The sequence below is a fragment of the Sapajus apella genome, unplaced genomic scaffold (assembly GCF_009761245.1).
Source record: "Sapajus apella isolate SASKATOON/1434 unplaced genomic scaffold, GSC_monkey_1.0 scaffold49, whole genome shotgun sequence".
NCBI classification, from domain to species: domain Eukaryota; kingdom Metazoa; phylum Chordata; class Mammalia; order Primates; family Cebidae; genus Sapajus; species Sapajus apella.
Window position 1 is genome coordinate 11,274,069 of NW_022436989.1, and position 21,811 is coordinate 11,295,879.

At 46.8% G+C, this 21,811-nt stretch overlaps 1 protein-coding gene across 2 annotated transcripts in view; it reads right to left on the reverse strand.

The window, feature by feature from the left end:
• EDARADD (EDAR associated death domain) overlaps positions 1-20,103 on the reverse strand; it is a 51,385-nt gene extending 31,282 nt beyond the window's left edge. The window contains exons 1-3 of one of the 2 annotated variants that reach the window (XM_032242276.1): positions 19,769-20,103; positions 5,313-5,371; positions 1,261-1,300 (exon numbers count right to left, since the gene is read on the reverse strand). In XM_032242276.1, coding sequence (XP_032098167.1) covers positions 1,261-1,300; positions 5,313-5,371; positions 19,769-19,826 — 157 coding nt within the window. In that variant the 5' untranslated portion in view covers positions 19,827-20,103. Of the gene's footprint in view, positions 1-1,260; positions 1,301-5,312; positions 5,372-18,634; positions 19,637-19,768 lie in introns of those variants that run through there. The other variant, XM_032242277.1, reaches the window with a different exon arrangement.
• Positions 20,104-21,811: the final 1,708 nt, after the last annotated feature.

Here is a 21,811-nt window from a genome sequence, read left to right on the forward strand (position 1 = left end):
GCCTAACAAGCATCTTTTACCCCTTTGTCTAGCCACAGAACATTCTTTCCTAGACACAGTGGTTTGGGGAAAATCCACTCCATGACCGTCCTCCCCAGCCCGAGCTCAAGGCTCAGACCTGGCCAATGTCCTCCATCCTCCTGATGACAAAAGTCAATTTAAGGATGGCCACGTGACCTAAACTGCCCCAATCACAGTCATCTCTGAAACTGTGCTATGCGTGCTGGTGGAAAGGTTCCCTCTTCCTCCACCACCTTGAGAACACCATATAAAGCAGGAGGTGCTAGTAATCGTCCTTCCCTCCATGCAGGAAAATCCTGCTCAAGGCTGGAGCCAACATGGAAGACGACAGAGCCATGAAGTGGAGAGACTCAACCTGACAGCCTCATTTAGATGCTTGGATCCAGCAGGGCCCAAAGACCCCAAAGTCAGTGAGTTCCCACTTTTTTTTTTTTTTTTTTTAAGAGATGGGGTTTCTCCATGTTGGTCAGGCTGGTCTTGAACTCCTGACCTCAGGTGATCCACCCACCTCGGCCTCCCAAAGTGCTGGGATTACAGGCATGAGCCACAGCACCCGGTCTCCCACTTTTTTTTTCTTTTTCTTTTCTTTTTTTTTTTTTTTTGAGACAGAGTTTAGCTATTGTTGCCCAGGCTGGAGTGCAATGGTGTGATCTCGGCTACCTGCAACCTCTGCTTCCCGGGTTCAAGTGATTCTCCTGCCTCAGCCTCCTAAGTAGCTGGGATTATAGAAGCCCGTCACCACGCCCGGCTAATTTTTTTGTATTTTTAGAAAAGACAGGGTTTCACCATGTTGGTCAGGCTCGTCTCAAACTTCTGGCTTCAAGTGATCCACCCACCTTGGCCTCCCAAAGTGCTGGAATTACAGGCGCGAGCCACTGTGCCCAGCCAGTTCCGGCTTTTTAAACAAATTAGGGTTAGATTTCTCACCCCTGCAACCCAGAGTCCTGGCTGTCTTCATTTTATGCCTGTCAAAAACACCACAGGAATTTAACGCATAATTTGCCATGGAATAATTTACAGTTTTTAATCAGAAAATTCATTTCCATTGCAAGGTTAAAAGATATGATTTTTAAAAAGAAAAAAATTAATTTCTGAGACAATCATGTCACAAGTCACGAGTTAATCTACGGGTATGTTTCTGCTTTACAATTTTAAATAATGAAAAATTACGTTGAGTAGTGCTTTGTTCACAATGTTAAAATAATCACAAGTTCGAGTCGTTATTTTAACTGTACATACCTTTGGGGAGTTCCGAATCTTGAATGGGATATTTGTCTGACTGTAGAAACCAACAAACGAAGAGAGTTATTTTTAAATGCTATAGTCAATTGTAAGATCAAAGTGAAAAGAGAGCTTTGTCTTGGGAAAGTTACGACTTCAATTAAAAACTTGAAACTGTTTAGCCTCAAACTTATCAACTGGCCTCATCCATTGGTTGTGTTTCTTGTGTTTCTTCTCAATCGACAGGAATGAAATCAAGGTTGACAAGAGGTGAATGCTGGATCATGAAACAGAACAAGCCTTCCGAATTTCCTCGGCTCGGACCACAGAACCACACTTCCTCTCTTTTCTGCAGTGCTAGCCTCCTGCAGTTTACAGCTGAAAAGCATTTGTTGTCACGACTGATGAGGACAGACGCGTTTCTTCTCATTGTTTCTGCAACAGTCATTGGCCAATCATGTTCTGAGCAGTACTCACTGTGGCAGAGCTATGGCCTGGGTTGACTGAAACAGGATGATCAAAGGATCACTTTCCTACTGACTGCACAAAGGTCTAAACATCAGTGATGATACAAAATTCAGCACAGTTCTCAATGCATCCGTTGGGAGTAATAGTGTTAAAGGAATTCAAAATAGCAAATGTTCTCACAATCACATATATTTCTTTTAATTTATTTATACTTACATGCAGATGTCTAAAGTTCTGGAAACTTATTTCAGACTAAATAACGTAGCCATTTCTGAAAATGTCCATGAGAGGGATGAGAATTACCCTAATTTCCCAACCCTGTCCCCTAACCCCTGCTCAGCTCCCAACTCCACTCAGCCCCTGTCCTCGAGCCTGAACAAAATTACACCTCGACAATTTCCTGTAGGTCTCACCATCTCTTCCACTGAGAGAGGAGAAAAAGAAACAAATGGAGAAGCAAGGATTTTGTTTTAAACGCCTTTCCTTGGAGTTTCTTTGGAGCTGGGCAGTAAAATTTCAGAACTTCTAGAAGCCTCCAACTTCTCCCAGCAAAAATAAATTAGTAAATAAAAATCAATCACAGAGAATAGTCCTACAGCTCTACCCCAGATCAAATTAGTTCTTCTCATCATTTTGCTCCCAAGAGCATGGAACACATGCCTGTACTAGAACACTTACCACTCTGTTTTAAAAAAGGCCAGGCGCGGTGGTTCATGCCTGTAATCCCGGCACTTTGGGAGGCTGAGGCAGGTGGATTACCCGAGATCAGACCAGCCTGGCCAACATGGTGAAACCCGATCACTACTAAAAATACAAAAGTTAGCCAGGCGTGTTGGCTGGCTCCTATAATCTCAGCTGCACGGGAGGCTGAGACAGGAGAATTGCTTGAACCCAGAAGGCGGAGGTGGCAGTGAGCCAAGACAGCACCATTGCCCTCTAGCCTGGGTGACAAGAGTGAAACTCCATCTCAAAAAAGAAGCGGAAGAAGAAGAGGAGGAGAAGGAGGAGGAGGAGGAGGAGGAGATGAAACATCGACACCCTGGGAGAAAGAAGATGGCCATGTGCCAATGAAGTGAGAGAATGGAGTGATGCTTCCGGAAGCGGAGGAGCTTCCAGGATGGCTGGCAACGACCACAAGCTAGAAGAGACAAGAAAAGATTCTTCCCTGTGGGTCTCAGAGGGAGCATGGCCCTGGGGACGCCTTGCTTTCAAGCCTCTAGCCTCCAGAACCATGAGCAAATACATTTCTGTTGTTTAAGCCGCCCAGTCTGTGGTATTTTGTTGCAACAGCCCTGAGAAATTAGTAACAGGGAAACTTTGGAAAGATCACTTTGTCTGTGGCATGGAGAAGTAATTACAGGTAGCCGAGTCCCAGGGTGAGTGTAAGGAGATGGCTTCAAGGGAGGGAAAGAAAACCTAGTGTTAGGAAGTGAGCAGGCACCAGGGAGACCTGGATAGTCACAGGTCGGGGCAGTGGGAAGGAAAGGAAGGTGAACTGAATTACACTTTATAGAAACCAAAGGCTTTAGTAACAAACTCCTCCAAAGAGGCACAAGCCATGGCCACAGGATTGTTCCTCATTCCATTTTTATGAGAGTGAAGAGACTGAGAATTTTTCGTAGGAATTTCCAGTGGGTATCAAAGCATGATCCCCTATGCTGTCCACCATTTACCAACCCAGGGGTAATTAAATGACAGGAACACAAACACTTCAGGTCCTCAAGACACTTGAGATTTCAAGACATTTAGTTGAATTATATTAAGGGTATTTTATGTTGCTGTAACTAAATTAGTTAACCAAAACTTTTCACGAATTGGTAGATCCCATCCTCCGAGCATCTGGAACAGAAGGAATGTGCCTGATACGATATGCCCATCACACATGCTGTGCTGTCAGAGGGCACTAGTTGAGCCCTGACCAAGAGGCAGTGCTGGGCAGGAGCATGGGGCTCCGGTCTAGGTGGCTGCACACATCCATTAAACGTCCTTTTGGCATCTGTAGGATGGGGATATCTGCCCCACGATCTCAAAGGATGGTTGGGAGGATCTTGGGAGGTTGAAAAATAATGATGGCAGCCATAAAAAAGAATAAAATTCTGTCTGGGCGCGGTGGCTCACACCTGTAATCCCAGCACTTTGGAAGGCCAAGGCGGCCTCACCTGAGGTCAGGACTTTGAGACCATCCTGGCCAACATGGTGAAACCCTGTCTCTATTAAAAATACAAAAAATTAGCCGGGCATGGTGGTGTGCACCTGTAATCCCAACTACTCAGGAGGCTGAGGCAGGAGAATCACTTGAACCCAGGAGGTGGAGGTTGCAGTGAGCCAAGATCACGCCAGTGCACTCCAGCTTGGGCAACAAGAGCGAAACTCTATCTCAAAAAAAGAAAAGAATAAAATTCTGTCCTTTGCAGCAACATGGATGCAACTGGAGTCCATCATCCTAAGTGAAATAACTCAGAAGCAGAAAATCAAATACTGCATGTTCTCACTTATAAGTGGGAGCTAAAGAATGGGTACACATGGACATAAAGATGGAAATAACAGATACTGGGGACTCCAAAAGGGGGGAGGGTGGGAGGGGCTCGGAGTTGAACAATTGCCTATTAAGTACAATGTTCACTATTTGGGTGATTGCTTTACTGAGAAGCCCAAACCTAACCATTATGCTGTGTATCCACATAACAAACCTGCATATGTACCCATGGAGGCTGAAATTAAAATAATAATAATAAACCATAAAATTAATTTTAAAAAACAATATATGTGAAATCTTTGGATGATCCTGAAGCAGTCGCCTCAGAATGGTTACGGGAGGGTAGGGAGGTGATGAGGCTCAGGAGCCTGCTGTTAGAATTAAATGACGTAACAGAGGTAAATCCAATAGTGCGTGTCCCTCTAGCATCCAGGCTGACGTAACAGAGGTAAATCCAATAGTGCGTGTCCCTCTAGCATCCAGGCTGCTCCATTACCAGAACAACAGTATTAAAAACAGGCAAGTAGACCAGGCACAGTGGCTCAAGTCTGTAATCCCAGCACTTCAGGAGGCAGATGGGGGCAGATCACCTGCGGTCAGGAGTTCGAGACCAGCCTGGACAACATAGTGAAACCCCGTCTCTACAAAAAAAAAAAAAAAAAAAAAAAAAAAAAATACAAAAATTAGCCAGGCATGGTAGTGCATTCCTGTAGTCCCAGCTACTCAGGAGGCTGGGGCAGGAGAACTGCTTGAACCTGGAGGCAGAAATTGCCGTGAGTGGAGATCGCACCACTGCACTGCAGCCTGGGCGACAGAGCAAGACTCCGTCTAAAATAAAATTAAATTAAAATTAAAAAACAAGCAAGTAGACAAAGTCCTCACATAATTTAAGATCACCTCCAGCATGTGCAAAAGAAGAACAGAATCTAACACTATTTTTAGCCTGGAGAAACCCAAAGCTTATCATTATCACATAGAATATCAAGATAAAGCAGTTTATCTTAGAAAAATCTCACTTTGGGGTTTCTGATGGACGTGTAAAACTGAGTAATAAAAATGTAAAGAAATAACAAAGAAAAAAAGCAAAACAATAATTATTACCATTAGCGTAAAATTTGTAACCTACCATGTTAAAGGATAAAGTGCTGGGATCTGTGTCTTCCACTGGTTCCTTTGCCATATGATCTGTAAAACAAAACAAAACAAAACAAAATACAGAGCGTGGGTTTGCTTTAATTTAAAACCACAAATGAGTCCTTTGATAACTGTCTCTATACAGAGGCAAGTAATTTTACTCAGGCTGAAGCAAACTTTACTCTTTTTTTTTCTTTAAGAAATAGGGTCGGGCGGGCACGGTGGCTCACACCTATAATCTCAGCACTTTGGAGGCCAAGGCAGGCGGATCACCTGAGGTTAGGAGTTCAAGACCAGCCTAGCCAACACGGTGAAACCCCGTCTCCACTAAAAATAAAAAATAAATATAAGAATTAGCCAGGCGTGGTGGCGGGCGCCTGTAATCCCAGCTACTCAGGAGGCTAAGGCAGGAGAATCACTTGAACCCAGGAGCAAAGGTTACAGTGAGCCAACACAGTGCCACTGCACTCCACCTGGGAGATAGACTGGTATTCCGTCTAAAAAAAAGAAAAAAGAAGTAGGGTCTTCCTCTGTAGCCCGGGCTGGAGTACAGTGGCACAATCATAGCTCACTACAGCCTTAAGCTCCTGGCTTCAAGCAATCCTCCCACCTCGGCCTCCCAAAGTACTGGGATTGCAGGCATGAGCCACCACGTCTGGCTTGAAAACCTTACTTCCAATTATTAGTTGAGACAAAATAAAGAGGAGCAGATTCAGACTGCATCAAGAAAGAGATTAATAAAAAGAAACCATAGGCTGGACACGGTGGCTTACACCTGTAATCCCAGCACTTTGGGAGGCCAAAGCAGGGGATCACCTGAGGTCAGGAGTCTGAGACCAGACTGGTCCAACATGGTGAAACCCCATCTCTACTAAAAATACAAAAGCTAGCCAGGTGTGGTGGTGGGCACCTGTACTCCCAGCTACTGAGGCAGGAGAATTGCTTGAACCTGGGAGGAGAAGGTTGCAGCGCGTTGAGATTGCACCACTGCACTGTAGCCTGGGTAGCAGAGTAAGACTCCATCTCAAAAAAAAAAAAAAAAAAAAATTAAAAATATAAAAAGAAACCATATTTTTAAAAAACCCACCATATTTTGGAACAGATTTCTTATCAATCTCTTCAAATACCCAGAGTTACAAATAACTACAAACTACGCAGGCTTGATATTAACAACTCTGCTGCATACTGAATTCCATCCTCTCTTCAGCAGGAATGATTCCATTCTGAATCTACTCTTTCCTGATTTCCTACTCTGCTGCAACCCACTTTTATTAATCTTCGCAATGTTGTTTATGTGGACTAGTAAAGTAAAAAATCTTACAGTGTTTTTTATCAAAAAAGGTAATCTTAATAAAAAACAAAAACAAAATAAAAAAGGAATCTTGATTTCTCAATATTTTGTTTCGGATACTTTACCATTTGTTGCATTTAAGGAATTTAAGGGGGAAATACAGAAAAATATACAGACCTCTGTCAGGACCTAATTAGTACAAATTAGAAAAGTTTCCCATCTCCAAAATGCTTCTAAGACATCTGCCAGAGAGCTGTCTCAACAAATAACCAACTTTATTTGCATGGGATCCTCTAGGCTGTGCAGTGCACACCCTGAAGTACCCTAAGTGGCAGCCCAGGGCCCGCCAGGAGTCGGCATTCACTTTTTATCCAAATCCTCATTAAGGACACATTGCAGACTAGGAACTAGGTCCTAGGAATGAATGCCTTTGGGGGTTCAAATAAGCACAGCAGGACAATCTGTTGAGATAATTTTTGTTTGTTCTTTCTAGGTGTTTCCCTGCTGAGAACGTGTCTGGAATTTCCATAATTTCTTTGCACCGCATGTGTTGATAATGTATGCCAAAGAAGCTTCCAGAAGGCAACATCTGTTTTATGACAGCCTCCAGTCACTGAAGAGAAGTGGGGATGAATGGAGAGAGCCTTTGTCACTGCCTCGCATGGAGCTGGGCACAGACATCTGCAGAGCACGAAGGTGACAATACCGCATCAGAGACAGCACAGAGCAGCCTAACCGCCGGGGACCGCGGCCCAGCCCCAGCAAAGAGAACTGTGCCCTGGGTCCAGCACAGAAACAGAGGGTCTCAAGGGACTTCTCAGGCCTGGACCAGGAGACAGCAGTGATCCCTGATGCACTAAAAATGTGATGTCCCTTCCTAGTTTTCTCAGCACCACACGAAGCCCTCAGATTCCTGTGTGGCCCTGAAAGACAGAGCCCCAGTTCTGACAGAAATGGGATTTCCTGCCAGTCCAGTGGAATACACACTCAGATTTAAATTTAAATGGATAGAAAGAAAATGAAAAACATACTGTGTTGCTAACGCCTCCCTGAGTTGGCAGAACTCTTACTGCCCAAGCAATGAGTAATGCTACACAGCCCCTTAGCGCGAAGGCAGTGGCAGTGCAGGACAACCAGTGGACACACAGAATAAGCACAGAACGCAGTCTGGGGAGCTCCGGGGGAGAGGAGGAGGGACGGGAGAAGGGCCGCAGAGGGACTGAGGGCTGAGTCTGAAGGATGGGTTGACGGTCAGGAGGGAAAAGCAGTCTAGGCAGAGGGAACAGCGCAGGCCGAGAGACAAGAGAGAACATGACACATTAATGTACAGTCACAGCACAGACTATGTAGATGATGGTAGTCCCATAAAGAGTAGATCACCACCAGGCGCAGTGGCTCATGCCTGTAATCCCAGCACTTTGGGAGGCCGAGGAGGGTGGATCACCTGAGGTTGGGAGTTCGAGACCAGCCTGACCTACGTGGAGAAACCCCATCTCTACTAAAAATACAAAATTAGCCGGGGGTGGTGGCGGGTGCCTGTAATCCCAGCTACTTGGGAGGTTAAAGTAGAAAAAAAGAGTAGATCACCACCTTCTCACCATCGCTTTTCCATGTTGAGATATGTTTAGATACACAAACACCATTGTGTTACGATCACCTACTACGTTCAGTACAGTCCCATGCTGTGCAGATGCGTAGCCCAGGAGCAACGCACTGTACCGTACATCCCAGGAGTGTTGTAGGTTACACCATCTAGGTTTGTTGTAAGTGCAATCTATAATACTCACACAACTGCAAAACCAACTAGTGACGAGTTTCTGGGAGTGTATCCCTGTTAAGTAACATATGATGATGCTTCAAATGAGTCCTTACAGCCAGACACACACGTGCCTTCGGCTTTTCAGTTTTTCCTTCCCATCCTTCTCACACGCTGGTTCCCGGCTGGGGAGCAGGTGGGAGAAGCCACCACAAAACAGCGCTTCTTCCCACCTATCACAGCAGTCTCAAATAGTTCATCTTCACTAAAGTGTATCTGGAGGGTATGCTTTAAAATGCTATCCCGCCAGCAGTGTGGCTCGTTAATAGGCATCAACATAATGGAATTTCAGGTAAATGGGTTTGGAGTGCTGAGCCAGGGATGGGGTGGGGCTGGGGGCTTTTAAATGCCCCTGACACCATCCTCTGCAAACAATGCCCCCTGTGTCCAGGACAAGTTAATCCTGTTTCCTACAGGAAAATTAGTATGAGTAGGAAAAAAAAGAAAAAACATAAGAGAAAAATAAAAGGCAAAGCCACAAAAAAAGAAAAAAAAAATCGGGATTGAGGATGCACACAGGGTGGTTAAAAGCAAAGAAGGAATGATCCTCACTGGCGCATCACCAAGAGCTGGCAGTCTAGCCTTGAACAAATCTAGTGCTGTGACCTTGGACAAGCCTAGAGGTGTGACCTTGGAGAAGTTACATAAGCTTTCTAAGATCAGGCTCTTCCCCAGCACCATGAGGAATCCCGGGTCTCTGGGGCCCACACTCAGCTCATTACCATTATTCTGGATTTGGGAACCACCCAGGTGGATGAATTTCAACTCCCATCAGACTCTGACCGAGTTCTGTGAGGGTTCTGAGGCTAACAAGATACACACAAAAGACAACACAGGCTTGGAGTCACAAAGCCTCTTGCTTCGGTCTGACATCTCAGAATAAATGGAACTTGAGAAAGACACAGAGAATTTTTTGTTTGTTTTCTGAAGCACAGCAATGAAGTGAGAGGGGAACTGGGAAAGGCACTGCGTTTAGAACTGGTATTAGGAACGTTTTCAGGTCTTTCAGTGAGAAGGGGTCTCACTCTGTTGCCCAGGCTGGAGTGCAGTGGCGTGATCTCAGCTCACTGCAACCTCTGCTTCCCGGGTTCAAGAGATTCTCCTGTCTCAGCCTCCTGAGCAGCTGGGATACATAAGTGCCCACCACCACATCTGACTAATTTTTGCATTTTTAGGAGACATGGGGTTTCCCTATGTTGGATCAGGCTGGTCTTGAACTCCTGACCTCAGATGATCCACCCGCCTCAGCCTCCCAAAGTGCTGGGATTACAGGTGTGAGCTACTGTGCTTGGCAATTTTTTTTTTTTTAAGACAGTGTCACATAGTGTCACCCAGGCTGGAGTGCTGTGGTGTGATCACTTCTCACTGCAGCCTCAGCCTCCTAAGCACAAGTGATCCTCCTGCCTCAGCCTCCCAAGTAGCTGGGACCACAGGCATCTGTCACCATGCCCAGCTAGTTTATGGGGGATTTTGGTTTTGTTTTTTTTAGAGACAGGGTCTCACTATATTGCCCAGGCTAGTCAGGTCTTTTATTATTTTCATTCTTGTGGTTCTGACTTTATCAGCCTTTTCCTTATGTTAAACTGTGGATTAAGTTCTTACATGCATGTTATTGCCAAATATGCTCACAGACCTAGACCCAGGCCCCTGGTGGCGCCCCAGGCATTGTTTTTGACACTGCGCCTTCTCCCTGGCCTTTGTTTTAGAGCATGTCAGGCTCCTCTTGTTCTCACAGGCCTAAATGTGTGAGCACTAGGGAAGTTATTTGGAGGAGAGCAGATCCTGGGTGAGACTGATCCAGAAGTGGAAAGCTGCCTAAGGTCTTTCTCAGAGCCTTGGAGCTGCATGTTTACAACACTATTAAGAATAAAATCAAATAGTTTATCTAGAAGCTTTAAAATGTTTGTTTTTCCCAGCCCCCACATAACAGCAGCCTGAGCCTTCAGGCAAGGCTCAGATATCTGACAGGACATGGCACAGAGGAGCCGCAAACAGAAACGGGGCCACATGAGCCCAGTGGAGACACGACCAGCGTTTTCTCCAGGCTCGCCAGGCATGGTGGCTCACACCTGTAGTCCCAGCACTTTGGGAGGCCAAGCAGGAAGACTGCTGGAGTTCAGAATGTTTAAGAACAGCCTGGGCAACATAGGGAGACTCCATCTCTACTTATTGAGAAGAATAAAAAATAAAATAAAATCAAAGTTTTGAGACAGGGCTTTACCCTCTCACCCAGGCTGGAGTGCAGTGGCTCAATCACAGCTCACTGCAGCCTCCACCTCCTGGGCTCAAGTGATCCTCCCACCTCCTCCTGAGTAGCTAGGAACGCAGGCCTGCACTGTCACACCTGGCTAATTTATTTTTATTTTTATTTTTGTAGTGATGATTAGTTCTCACTATGTTACCCAGATGGGTTTCAAACTCCTGAACCCACCTTAGCTTCCCAAAGTGCTGGGATTATAGGCATGAGCCACCACGCCTAGCCAATAAAGTAATTTTTTTTTTTTTTTTTTTTTTAAGACACAGTCTCACTCTGTCGCCAGGCTGGAGCGCAGTGGCATGATCCTGGCTCACCGCAACTTCGGCTTTCTGGTTTCAAGCAATTCTCCTGCCTCAGCCTCCCGAGTAGCTGGAACTACAGGCACACACCACCACGCCCGGCTAATTTGTTGTACTTTTAGTAGAGGCCGGGTTTCACCATGTTGGCCAGGATGGTCTCAATCTCTTGACCTCATGATCCGCCTGCCTCGGCCTCCCAAAGTGCTGGGATTACAGGCATGAGCCACCGCGCCCAGCCGTAAAATTTAAAATACAAGTGGGCCAGGTGTGGTGAGGTTAGGAGGTTAAGAGTTTGATCACCTGAGGTTAGGAGTTTAAGACCAGCCTGGCCAACAAGGGGAAACCCTGTCTCTATTAAAAATACAAAAATTAGCTGGGCATGGTGACAGGTGCTTGTAATCCCAGCTACTTGAGAGGCTGAGGCAGGAGAATTGCTTGAACCTGGGAGGCGGAGGTTGCAGGGAGCAGAGACTGCACCACTGCACTTCAGCCTGGGCGACAAGAGAGAAACTTGGTCTCAAAAATAAAGTAAAAGTGGTTCATGCACTGACCACCTGACAGACTGTCCTGAGAAGGTGAGTGTCTGTGTGTCCCACTTCCCCTTTTTATATGGGCACCAATCATATTGGTTTAGAGCCCACTCAGATGACTTCATTTTGATTTGGTTACCCCTGGAAATAATCTGTTTCCAAAGAAGGTTACATTTTGAGGTATCTTTTTAGAGGGACCTAATTCAACCCACAAGAGTTCACACTCTGCCCACTGCCCATCCTTTCTACCTGCAGAATCTATTTGCCTCCTCCCGATATCCCCAAAAGCCTTAATCATTCCAGCGTCCACTCTAAATCCTAAATCTCATCTATTCATCCTCAACTCGAAGACTCAGATCTCATCATCTACCAAGCCAGGGCTTCTTCGGGAATGCTGGGAACCATGTACTGAATCCAGCAGCCTCTCCAGAAAAAATCCTCAGCACATTATTCAAAACGGACACTGGTGGGGTGGCCGAGGACCACACTGCCACATTCTGACGTCGGATAGTGGTAAATGGTTCCTAGAGACAGTTTCTCAAAGGAAGTTCAAACATCTCTCAAGATGTCCTTTCAGAGAAAATAAAGAAGGAAGTGTGTTAGGGCTTCTTGGCTTCCCCAAGCACCCTGAGCCAGAAAAGTACAGTCACCGTGCTTTCTAGTGAAGAATTACAGGCAGTTCTTTGAATGCGTGATTGCAGGGTTAATTTCTTTCTCATTTATTATTTGTTTGTTGTTTTGTACCATAGCTTTTTTTTTTTTTTTTTTTTTTTTTTTTTGAGATGGAATCTTGCTCTGTCACCCAGGTTGGAGTGCAGGGGCGCCATCTTGGCTCACTGCAACCTCTGCCTCCTGGGTTCAAGTCATTCTCCTGCCTCAGCCTCCTGTCACCATGCCTGGCTAATTTTTTTGGTATTTTTATTAGACACGGGGTTTTGCCATTGTTGGCCAGGCTGGTCTTGAACTCCTGACCTCAGGGGATGCACCTGCCTCAGCCTCCCAAAGTGCTGGGATTACAGGTATGATCCACTGCTCCCAGCCCATAGCTTTTCTTTTGACTGCTATTGTCATTATTGGAGATAAAGAAGCCTTAGAGGCTCACGCCTGTAATCCCAGCACTTTGGGAGGCCAAGGCGGCAGATCACAAGGTCAAGAAATCGAGACCATCCTGGCCAACAATGGTGAAACCCTGTGTCTACCAAAAACACAAAAATTAGCCAGGTGCAGTGGCACACACCTGTAGTCCCAGCTACTCAGGAGGCTGGGGCAGGAGAATCCCTTCAACCCAGGAGGCAGAGGTTTCAGTGAGCTAAGATCGTGCCACTGCACTCCAGCATGGTGATAGAGCGAGACTCCGTCTCAAAAAAAAAAAAAAAAAAAAAAAAGAAGAAGAAGAAGGAGCCTTGGAGTGGGGAGCAGTGGCTCATGCCTATAATCTCAGCTCTTTGGGAGGCTGAGGCAGGCAGATTGCTTGAGCTCAGAAGATTTCTGCTAAAAATACCAAAAAAAAAAAAAATTGCAGGGTGTAGTAGTACGAGCCTGTGGTCCCAGCTACTTGGGAGTTGGGAGGCTGAGGTGGGAGGATTGCTTGAGCCCAGGAGATGGAAGTTGCAATGAGCCAAGGTCACACCACTGCACACCAGGCAGAGTGCAGAGCGAGACCAAAAAAAAAAAAAAGAAGCTCTGAGCCATATTCAGGATTCTGGAAGCTCTCAGAGCCGTAGGAGTGCTGCTGTGTGGTGGTGCTGACACTGTTTCATCAAGCTTCCTCTGTCTTTCAGCACCCCAACCTGACCTCAGCTACTCTCTCAACCTCACAGCAGGGCTGAACGAGCTGGGAAAGGGGCAGGCATCCCTACGGCAGCTTCTCTGGAGGGCAGCCGAGCATTAAGTGTGTCAGCCAGCCTACTGACATGGGATCAAACTGAAGAGGGCACGGGAGGAGGAGGGAAGACAGCAAACAAAGAGACGGAGCTCAGGGAAAAAGCTTGGGTAGACAGGAGGAAACTCAGAGAGCAGAGGCATTGTAAGAAAGAGAATTGAAGTGAGCACTGGAAAAACCCACACAGAAGAGAAAGAGAGAGAGCAGAAGGAGTGGAGATGGAAAAACCACAAATTGCCATCCCTCTCTTTGGTGTATCTGCAGAAAGAATTGGCTGGTCCAGCGCTGCACATATGAGTGCTCCAGGAAGTGGTTTACCCTTTAGTCCTGGGTACTGCCCCCAAGGCCACTGGAGGGAAGGTTGCTACCTTGGACTCATTGAAGCCCACAGGAGGGGCAGTGAGAGGTGAGGTGCCACCACTGGGGCTGTCCTGAGTTGGCAGCCCAGGGCCAGGGTTCATCCAGGAAGCAGCCCTGGGGTGTGTGGAGTCTCAGAACAAAGGGAGAATGTGCACTTTAGCAGTGCACTGTGGCCATCAGCACTTGCCTTACTGTAACAAAGCAAGGAATTGTGCCACCTTTGGCCCAGACCTTCAAAGCCTGGTTCTTTGTTTCTGTCTTTAAAATCTACCCATATGAACAATAATGAATAACCAGATTTTACATACATATGACGGATATCATTCTTGCTCATTCAGTGTTAGACTGTTTCTTGGCAGGAGAGACACAGGGTGCTGGTGCTAGCTACACTGTAAACACCATCACTGTTTTCCTTCCATGTGACTTAACAGTCAAATACATTTTCTTAGTGAAAAAGTCACTTTTAAAATTAACTCGTGGCCGGGTGTGGTAGCTCACACCTGTTATCCCAATACTTTGGGAAGCTGAAGCAGGCAGATCGCTTGAGGTCAGGGGTTCCAGACCAGCCTGGCCAACATGGTGAAACCCCATCTCCACTAAAAAAGAAATACAAAAATGAGCTGGGTGTGGTGGCGCAGCCCTGTCATCCCAGCTACTTGGGAGGCTGAGGCAGGAGAATCGCTTGAACCTGGGAGATGGAGGTTGCAGTGAGCTGAGGCTGCACCATTGTATTCCAGCCTGGGCAACAGAGTGAGACTCTGTCTCATAAAAAAAAAAAAAAAAGTAATTAAATAAATAAATAATAAATAAAATAAAATTATTAACTCGTAATACAGAATAATCATATACATACTTTTGTTATATGCACATGGATATACAAACATCTTTCTTTAACTTTACAAGGAAAACTTAGATAACACGGCTAACTCGATGAATAAACTCCTAAAATGCCAATGTGGGAAGAGCTTTCTTCCCCCTACTCTTTGAAGGGAGTGTGGCTAAATTTTATAACCTTCCTTCATTCACGAAGGTGGTATTTGCCTGGGGCTTTCTATGTGCGGAGTACTCTGCTGGGTGTTAGGGAGCGCTGCCGCACAGACATGGCCTCGATCCACCAGCGTGTGGCCTACTGGAAATAGCCACACTGGCCAAAAAATCACTGCTAGAAATTGTGACAAGTGACAGGGTTTGCTGAGCATGTATAACATCAGGCTGGATCTGGGTGGCCTCAGAGCTGACATCTGGAGGTTAAGTAGAAGGAAATGGGTGGGTGGAGGACGGGGTGAGGGCTGGAATGCAGGGGACCTTCCAGGCCACAGGAACAAACTGCACGAAGGCCAGGAGGTGCGAGGGTGCAAGAGGCTTTAAAGAAATGAAAGGAGGCAGTACAGCTGCAGGCAGAGAGCACGGGTTAAACTATGTATCAGGTGAGGCAGGTGAAGGAATAGGTAGGGATTGGTTGTACAGCGTGTGGAAGCCTTGAGGACTCACAGTCTGTTGGAAAGTGTTGGAAAGTCAGCACCAGATTCAAAGCCAGCACAGACAAATGGCAGAATCTGATTTGTTTTAAAAGATGGCTGGCTGGGCACAGTGGCTCATACCAGTAATCCCAGCACTCTGGGAGGCTGAGGTGGGTGGATCATTTGAGATCAGGAGTTCAAGATCAGTTTTAAACTACAAAAAATTAGCCAGGTGGCCGGGCATAGTGGCTCACGCCTGTAATCCAAGCACTTTGGAGGCCAAGGAGGGCGGATCACCTGAGGTCAGGAGTTCAGGACCAGCCTGACCAACATGGTGAAACCCCGTCTTCTTAAAAAAGAAAAAAATTAGCCAGGTGTGGTGTGCACCTGTAATACCAGTTACTTGGGAGACTGAGACAGGAGGAACGCTTGAACCCGGGCGGTAGAGGTTGCAGTGAGTGAAATCACGCCACTGCATTCCAGCCTGGGTGACAGAATGAGACTCCATCTCAAAAAATAATAATAAAAATAAAATAAAAGATAACCCTGGCCACCTTTTGCAGAACAGGTTACCAGAAGGCAAGAGCGGGCGTGGGAACGTAAGTTGGAAGGGCGTGAAAACACCAGAGGAGAGACGAGTGTAGGAAATCAGGTGAGAGAGTACGGTACCTTGGTCTGGGGTAAAGTGAGCTCAAGACATGGGCACCATCTATGCTTTCATTATAGAAAAAGGAGTAAGTGAGTGTCTACTGTGGGTTGCAGAAACAAAATGATATGCTAGGAAGGGGAAATTAGGGTGCATGTGTGTGCCTGTGTTTAAATGGAGGAACGTTCATTTTACAGACAGAAGAGAATCCCAGAATGGAAACGGACATTTGGATAATGTTTCAGATGGTGGAGCGCGTTCTTTAACATCCTCTGCCAACGGGTGGGGAGATCTCACCCTTAGGAGGCCTCCTTTCTCTTTGTGGGAAGCCCAAATCCGTCTCTCTCTAAAGTTTTCACCAACAGGTTTGGTTCTACCTCTTGAAGTCAAAGATGGATTCTTTCCATATGACACTCTTCTTTTTTTTTTTTTTTTTGAGATGAAGTCTCACTCTGTCACCCAGGCTGGAGTGCAGTGGCACAATCTCGGCTTACTACAACCTCTGCCTTCCAGGCTCAAGCAATTCTCCTGCCTCAGCCTCCCGAGTAGCGGGGATTACAGGTGTGCGCCACCATGCCCGGCTAATTTTTGTATTTTTAGTAGAGACAGGGTTTCATCTTATTGGCCAGGCTGGTCTCGAACTCCTGACCTCTTGATCTGCCCACCTTGGCCTCCCAAAGTGCTGGGATTACAGGCGTGAGCCACCACGCCCAGCCCATGACACCCTCCTATCATCATATCCTCTGTCCTCTCACTACTCCACATGTGCTGGGAATTTTAAATCCCTTCGTTCCATGTAGCCGGTTTATTCCAGGTTGTGCACATCCATTTTGGCTGGGTGGAGTCGACTAAGAATACCACCATGGGAAACTACAGTGCTATTTACTGTCATCTGTGATTGTATTAGCCACCCGCACTAGACCCTGCCTCGTTCCTCAGGGCCTCATAGCACTATTGACTCAGTGAGGCTTATTTTTTTCCCTTCTTTCCTTCCTTCCTTCCTTCCTTCCTTCCTTCCTTCTTTCCTTCCTTCCTTTCTCTCTCTCTCCCTCCCTCCCTCTCTCTCTCTCTCTTTAATACAAATTCTTGCTCTGTCACCCAGGCGACACCTCCTGGACTCAAACGATCCTCCTGCCTCAGCCTCCCAAGTAGCTGGGACTGGTATGCACTGCCACACTCGGCTTATTTTTTGTAGACTCAGGTCCTCACTATGTTGCCAAGGTTAATCTCAAACTCCTGGCCTGAAGCAATCCTCTTGCCTCAGCCTCCCAAAGCTCTGGCATTACAGGTCTGAGCTGCTGCACCCAGCCACTGAGCTTTTTATGCACTGCGGTCACTGCTGAGCTATTTCCCAGCCTCCATCTTGCCTGGTACTGTCGATTTAGGGGGGCCCAAGTAGATCTTACATTTTATCTCTATGCAGTGTATCTCTCTCAAGGTCTTTTTTGAATCCACTCCCCACCCCTACAGTCATCATTTAATGAGATCTGAGACCATGATTAGTCAGATCTAGCCCCAAACACCTCTTGGCACCTTGTCAATTCAGTTCTCAGAAGAGGAGGTGGATACTAGGGTGATAGTGGAGTGGCACGGGGCAGTAGGAGGATTTCTCCCTTTGTTTCCCCTTCTATGTTTTCAAACAATAGGTATGGGGATAGGGAAGAATATCTAGACAATGTATTTATTTTCCACATCCAATTGATACAATGTTTACCAATCTCCGCTTAAAGAGGAAGGTAGATCTTTCTTTGAAGTCTCCAAGAAACTCCCCCAAACCCAGCCATCACAATGCCAACTTAGCTGTTGGGTGTAGACTCCTGACCACCTTCAGACGCACTGTCTCCTTTTAACCGCTGAAGCGGTAATACAAGGATGGAACATTCAAACTCCGCCGCTGCCCAAGCTCAAGAAATGAAATAGGAAACGCGTTTAACTAAACGGTTATATCAGGTTCTGCGTAACTCTCTTCAGTGTTTCCAGCCTCAACAAAACCACGTAAAGCCCCAGTGTACTCTGGGGGACTGATCATTCATTCACTGATGTGTTCAAGAAACACGCATGGAGGTCACCGCCTAGGTTATAGGAGAGGAGAGAGCGGGAACGCCAGGAAAGCAAGGTGTGGGACGGATTTTAGATTCACGTGAGAGAATAGAGAAAAATCTCCACTCTGACCTCGGGTACCAACACACGATATTTTAAAATAAAGACAGAAGTAGAGGTCATTCTAACCACGGATGGGATCTCACAGGTGGGATCGGCCTCTCGGTTCTGCGGTACTATCTGATGAAATAGTTCCCAGGGCCAATGTTTAGACAAACAAAACCATTTCATCAAAGCGCAATGGGCAAGAGAGAGAGGAGAAATGAGAAGGCATGTGAGCTGGGAGACAGAAAAAGCCCGAGAGGAGACAAGGAAATCCACCCCCTTGCGCCCATTTCTGCCAGAGGTTTGCGGGACGTGTCTCAACCTGGCATTTCGAGTCCAGAACAAAAGCAACCCGCGCTGCGGCGCGGGCAAGGGGAGGGCGCGCGGTGGGTGACGCGGTGCAGGGGCCGTGGGGAGCGCGGGAGGGGCGGTCAGCAGCCGCTCGCGGGCCTGGGCTGGGGGCCCCGCGCGACTCCGGGTCTGGCGCCTGTATCGGGGTGGTTGCCCGGCGCCCCTCAATGGTCGCCGAGGCTCGGCCTCGATGGCCCTGCGGCTGCTACGAGCGCCTCCCGAGCTCCGGGCCCGCGGCGCCCGCTCCAGGTGTGGGCACGGCGCTGTGTCCCTTTACCTGCGCGCAGAGGGTCCTCCGGTGAAGCCATGGGGGCGGGTTAGGGGCAAAAGAGCGTCCGAGCGGGGCTGGCCGGCCTCCGGGGCGCGGGAGGACAGTGGGATCACGGAGATGGGCAGTCCTGCGGCTCCTACGCGCCAGGAGCAAACCTCCGCTGCCCCGCGCGCCCCGGCCTTCCTCCGTCTTCTCCTCCTCCCTCCTTCTTCTTCTGCTCGGCTTCTTCCACGAGCTCACTTCCTGCTTTGGCAATTAGCAAAGCCCCTTCGCCGGGCGTCCCTGGGTACCTCCCTCCAGAGGCGCGGGGCGGGAGCCGGAGTGCGGTGACCCGGGGCTGGGAGGCAAGGAGGGCCCCTGGGTGTCCCCGGCGTCCCCAGCGCTCGGAGCGCGCTCCCTGCCTGGTGCCCACGTCCCCCTGGCCCGGTCCTAGCGTGGGGCTCACACGACTGCCGCCCGGGACAGACCGCGAGCGAAGGACTGGCCTTAACAAACGGCTGCAGTCGCGGGTCGCTTTCCTGGCGCCCTAATCACGCCCTCTGCGGAGGCACCAGAACTCCCCTTACACAGGCCTGGGCTGAGATGCCCGCCGGCGATCTGATATTTGAACAATTTCCTGATCTTTAAGCAGCCTCTGCCGCTGCATGATGGCACACGCTGGTACTTTCTATTTTGATTTTTCTTTGGCATTAGACCTCCAGGGTGAGTGCTGCACAAAACGAGTGAAAAGAAGTTGCCCGATTCACACGCACAGCCTCTCTAGAAAAAACAGCTTCAGGTTCTCTCGGAAATGCTGATTTCAAATATTTAAAATATTATGTTCAATACCCAGGACTTAAGTGAGAACATGTTGGAATTGGTTATGAAAAATATATTTAAGATTGTTACATTTTAACTAAAGCTATCATCAATCTTAAATCTATTATAGAAAGGCTACGGGCATTTTAAATTTAATAGGAATCTTTGAAGAGCTCTAAATCATCTTTTTCTGCCTTCGCACATAAGAACGGAAAGATAAGTTGGGTGGAAAGAGATAATAGTATTTAGTGTCCAATATATCGGAAAATTATCATAAATAAGCAACTTCTGGCTAAAAACCCAGCTCTTAGAAAGGTAGGAAAACAACAAATGCCTACATACACTCTTGGTGACCAGGTTTAGTGCCTCTCCCCATCTGTTTAGTCGTCCTGAGGCCCATGGGAATCTTGAATCTGCCTTCTTATTCTCTGGAGCTTGCCATGGAGGAAACAAGAGGTTCAGAGAAGATGCTCGCTGGGTATCTAACCAGAGTCAAACGTTTTAGATGAAAGCTCTCTGGGGAATTTGTGAGGGTGGGGGGAGGGATAAACTTCCTCTTCGTCTGCCTTCGGATAGGAAGGGAAATTTTTTTAAGGGTATTTTATCTTAGAATCAATTTGGAGGTTTGGTTTGTGGTTCTTTTTGTAATTCTCATGAAGATGGAATTATTCTGACGTTGACTGCCAGGAAACACCAGTTGAGTGATCTTGTTATCAGCCCAACCTCAAGGATTTCGCTAAAGCTGGTTTGCTTTTTTTTTTTTTTTTTTTTTTTGAGACGGAGTTTCACTCATGTTACCCAGGCTGGAGTGCAATGGCGCGATCTCGGCTCACCGCAACCTCCGCCTCCTGGGTTCAGGCAATTCTCCTGCCTCAGCCTCCTGAGTAGCTGGGACTACAGGCATGCGCCACCATGCCCAGCTGATTTTTTTGTATTTTTAGTAGAGACAGGGTTTCACCATGTTGACCAGGATGGTCTCGATCTCTTGACCTTGTGATCCACCCGCCTCGGCCTCCCAAAGTGCTGGGATTACAGGCTTGAGCCACCGCGCCCGGCCTGGTTTGCTTTTTGAAACTCTGAACTGTAATTTTTTTTTATCATTCCCATTCTGCCTTATATCAAATAGAAAACGGATGGTAGAAAGATATTTTAAGGTTTTTTTTTTTTTTTAAGGAAGATTGACTAGTTATGTAGATTACTATTCCCTTTCATTTTCATTTCCTCTTGCCTCCTTTCCTATGAATTGCAATGATCCCCATCATTACCTTTATTTTTCTATGTACTTTGCAAAGTACAAAGTATGATGCAAATGGGTGCTATTGTTGCTTTTGCACTTTACAAAAAAAGTAATTTAAAAATGATTCTCATTCACCAGAGTTTCCATACCATCAATTGCTGTCACAATATGTCCTTCAACTTTTACTCCTCTTGCTGTTCAAGAGTGTTTTAAACCACTGTTGAAAATGGACATTTTTGGGCCACGTGTGGTGATTCACACCTGTAATCCCAGCACTTTGGGAGACCAAGGTAGGTGGATCATTTAAGGTCAGGAGTTGAAGACCAGCCTGGCCAATATGATGATGAAACCCCGCCTCCACTAAAAATACAAAAAAAATTAGCCGGGTGTGATGATGTATGCCTGTAATCCCCGCTAATCAGGAAGCTGAGGCAGCAGAATCACTTGAACCCTGGAGGCAGAGGTTGCAGTGAGCTGAGATCACGTCATTGCACTCTAGCCAGGGTGACAGAGCAAGACTCTGTCTCAAAAAAAAAAAAAAAAGAAAAAAGAAAAAATAGACATTTTTAACATTTCCTGATAATACCCAAACACTCAATCTCAGAGTCATGTGAAAAATTTCATATTTCCATAACTTCACTGCTCTTTCAGTGACCTCCAATTTTCCTTTTCCAATACATGGGATAGTGCATTTGGTAATCGTGGAGTCAAACATGCTGGATTTGACTGATGGGACTGTCACGTGTGGTTGTGTTACATTAAGCAAGAAACGATGAGTCTGTAAGTGTCTGCAGGATTGTCAGAATTCACTGAAATAATGTTTATGTGAAAATACTGGCTGGGCAGGGCGGCTCACACCTGTAATTCCAGCAGTTTCGAAGGCCAACGTGGCAGGATAGCTTGAGGCCAGGAGTTCAAGACCAGTCTGTACAACATTTTGAGACTTAGTCTCTACAAAATAATTTAAAAATTAGCCGGATCCCAGCACTTTGGGAGGCCAAGGTGGGTGGATCGCTTGAGGTCAGGAGTTCAAGACCAGCCTGGCCAACATGGCAAAACCCTGTCTCTACTAAAAATACAAACATTAGCAGGCACCTGTAATCCCAGCTACATGGGAGGCTTGAGCCCCGGAAGCAGAGGTTGCAGTG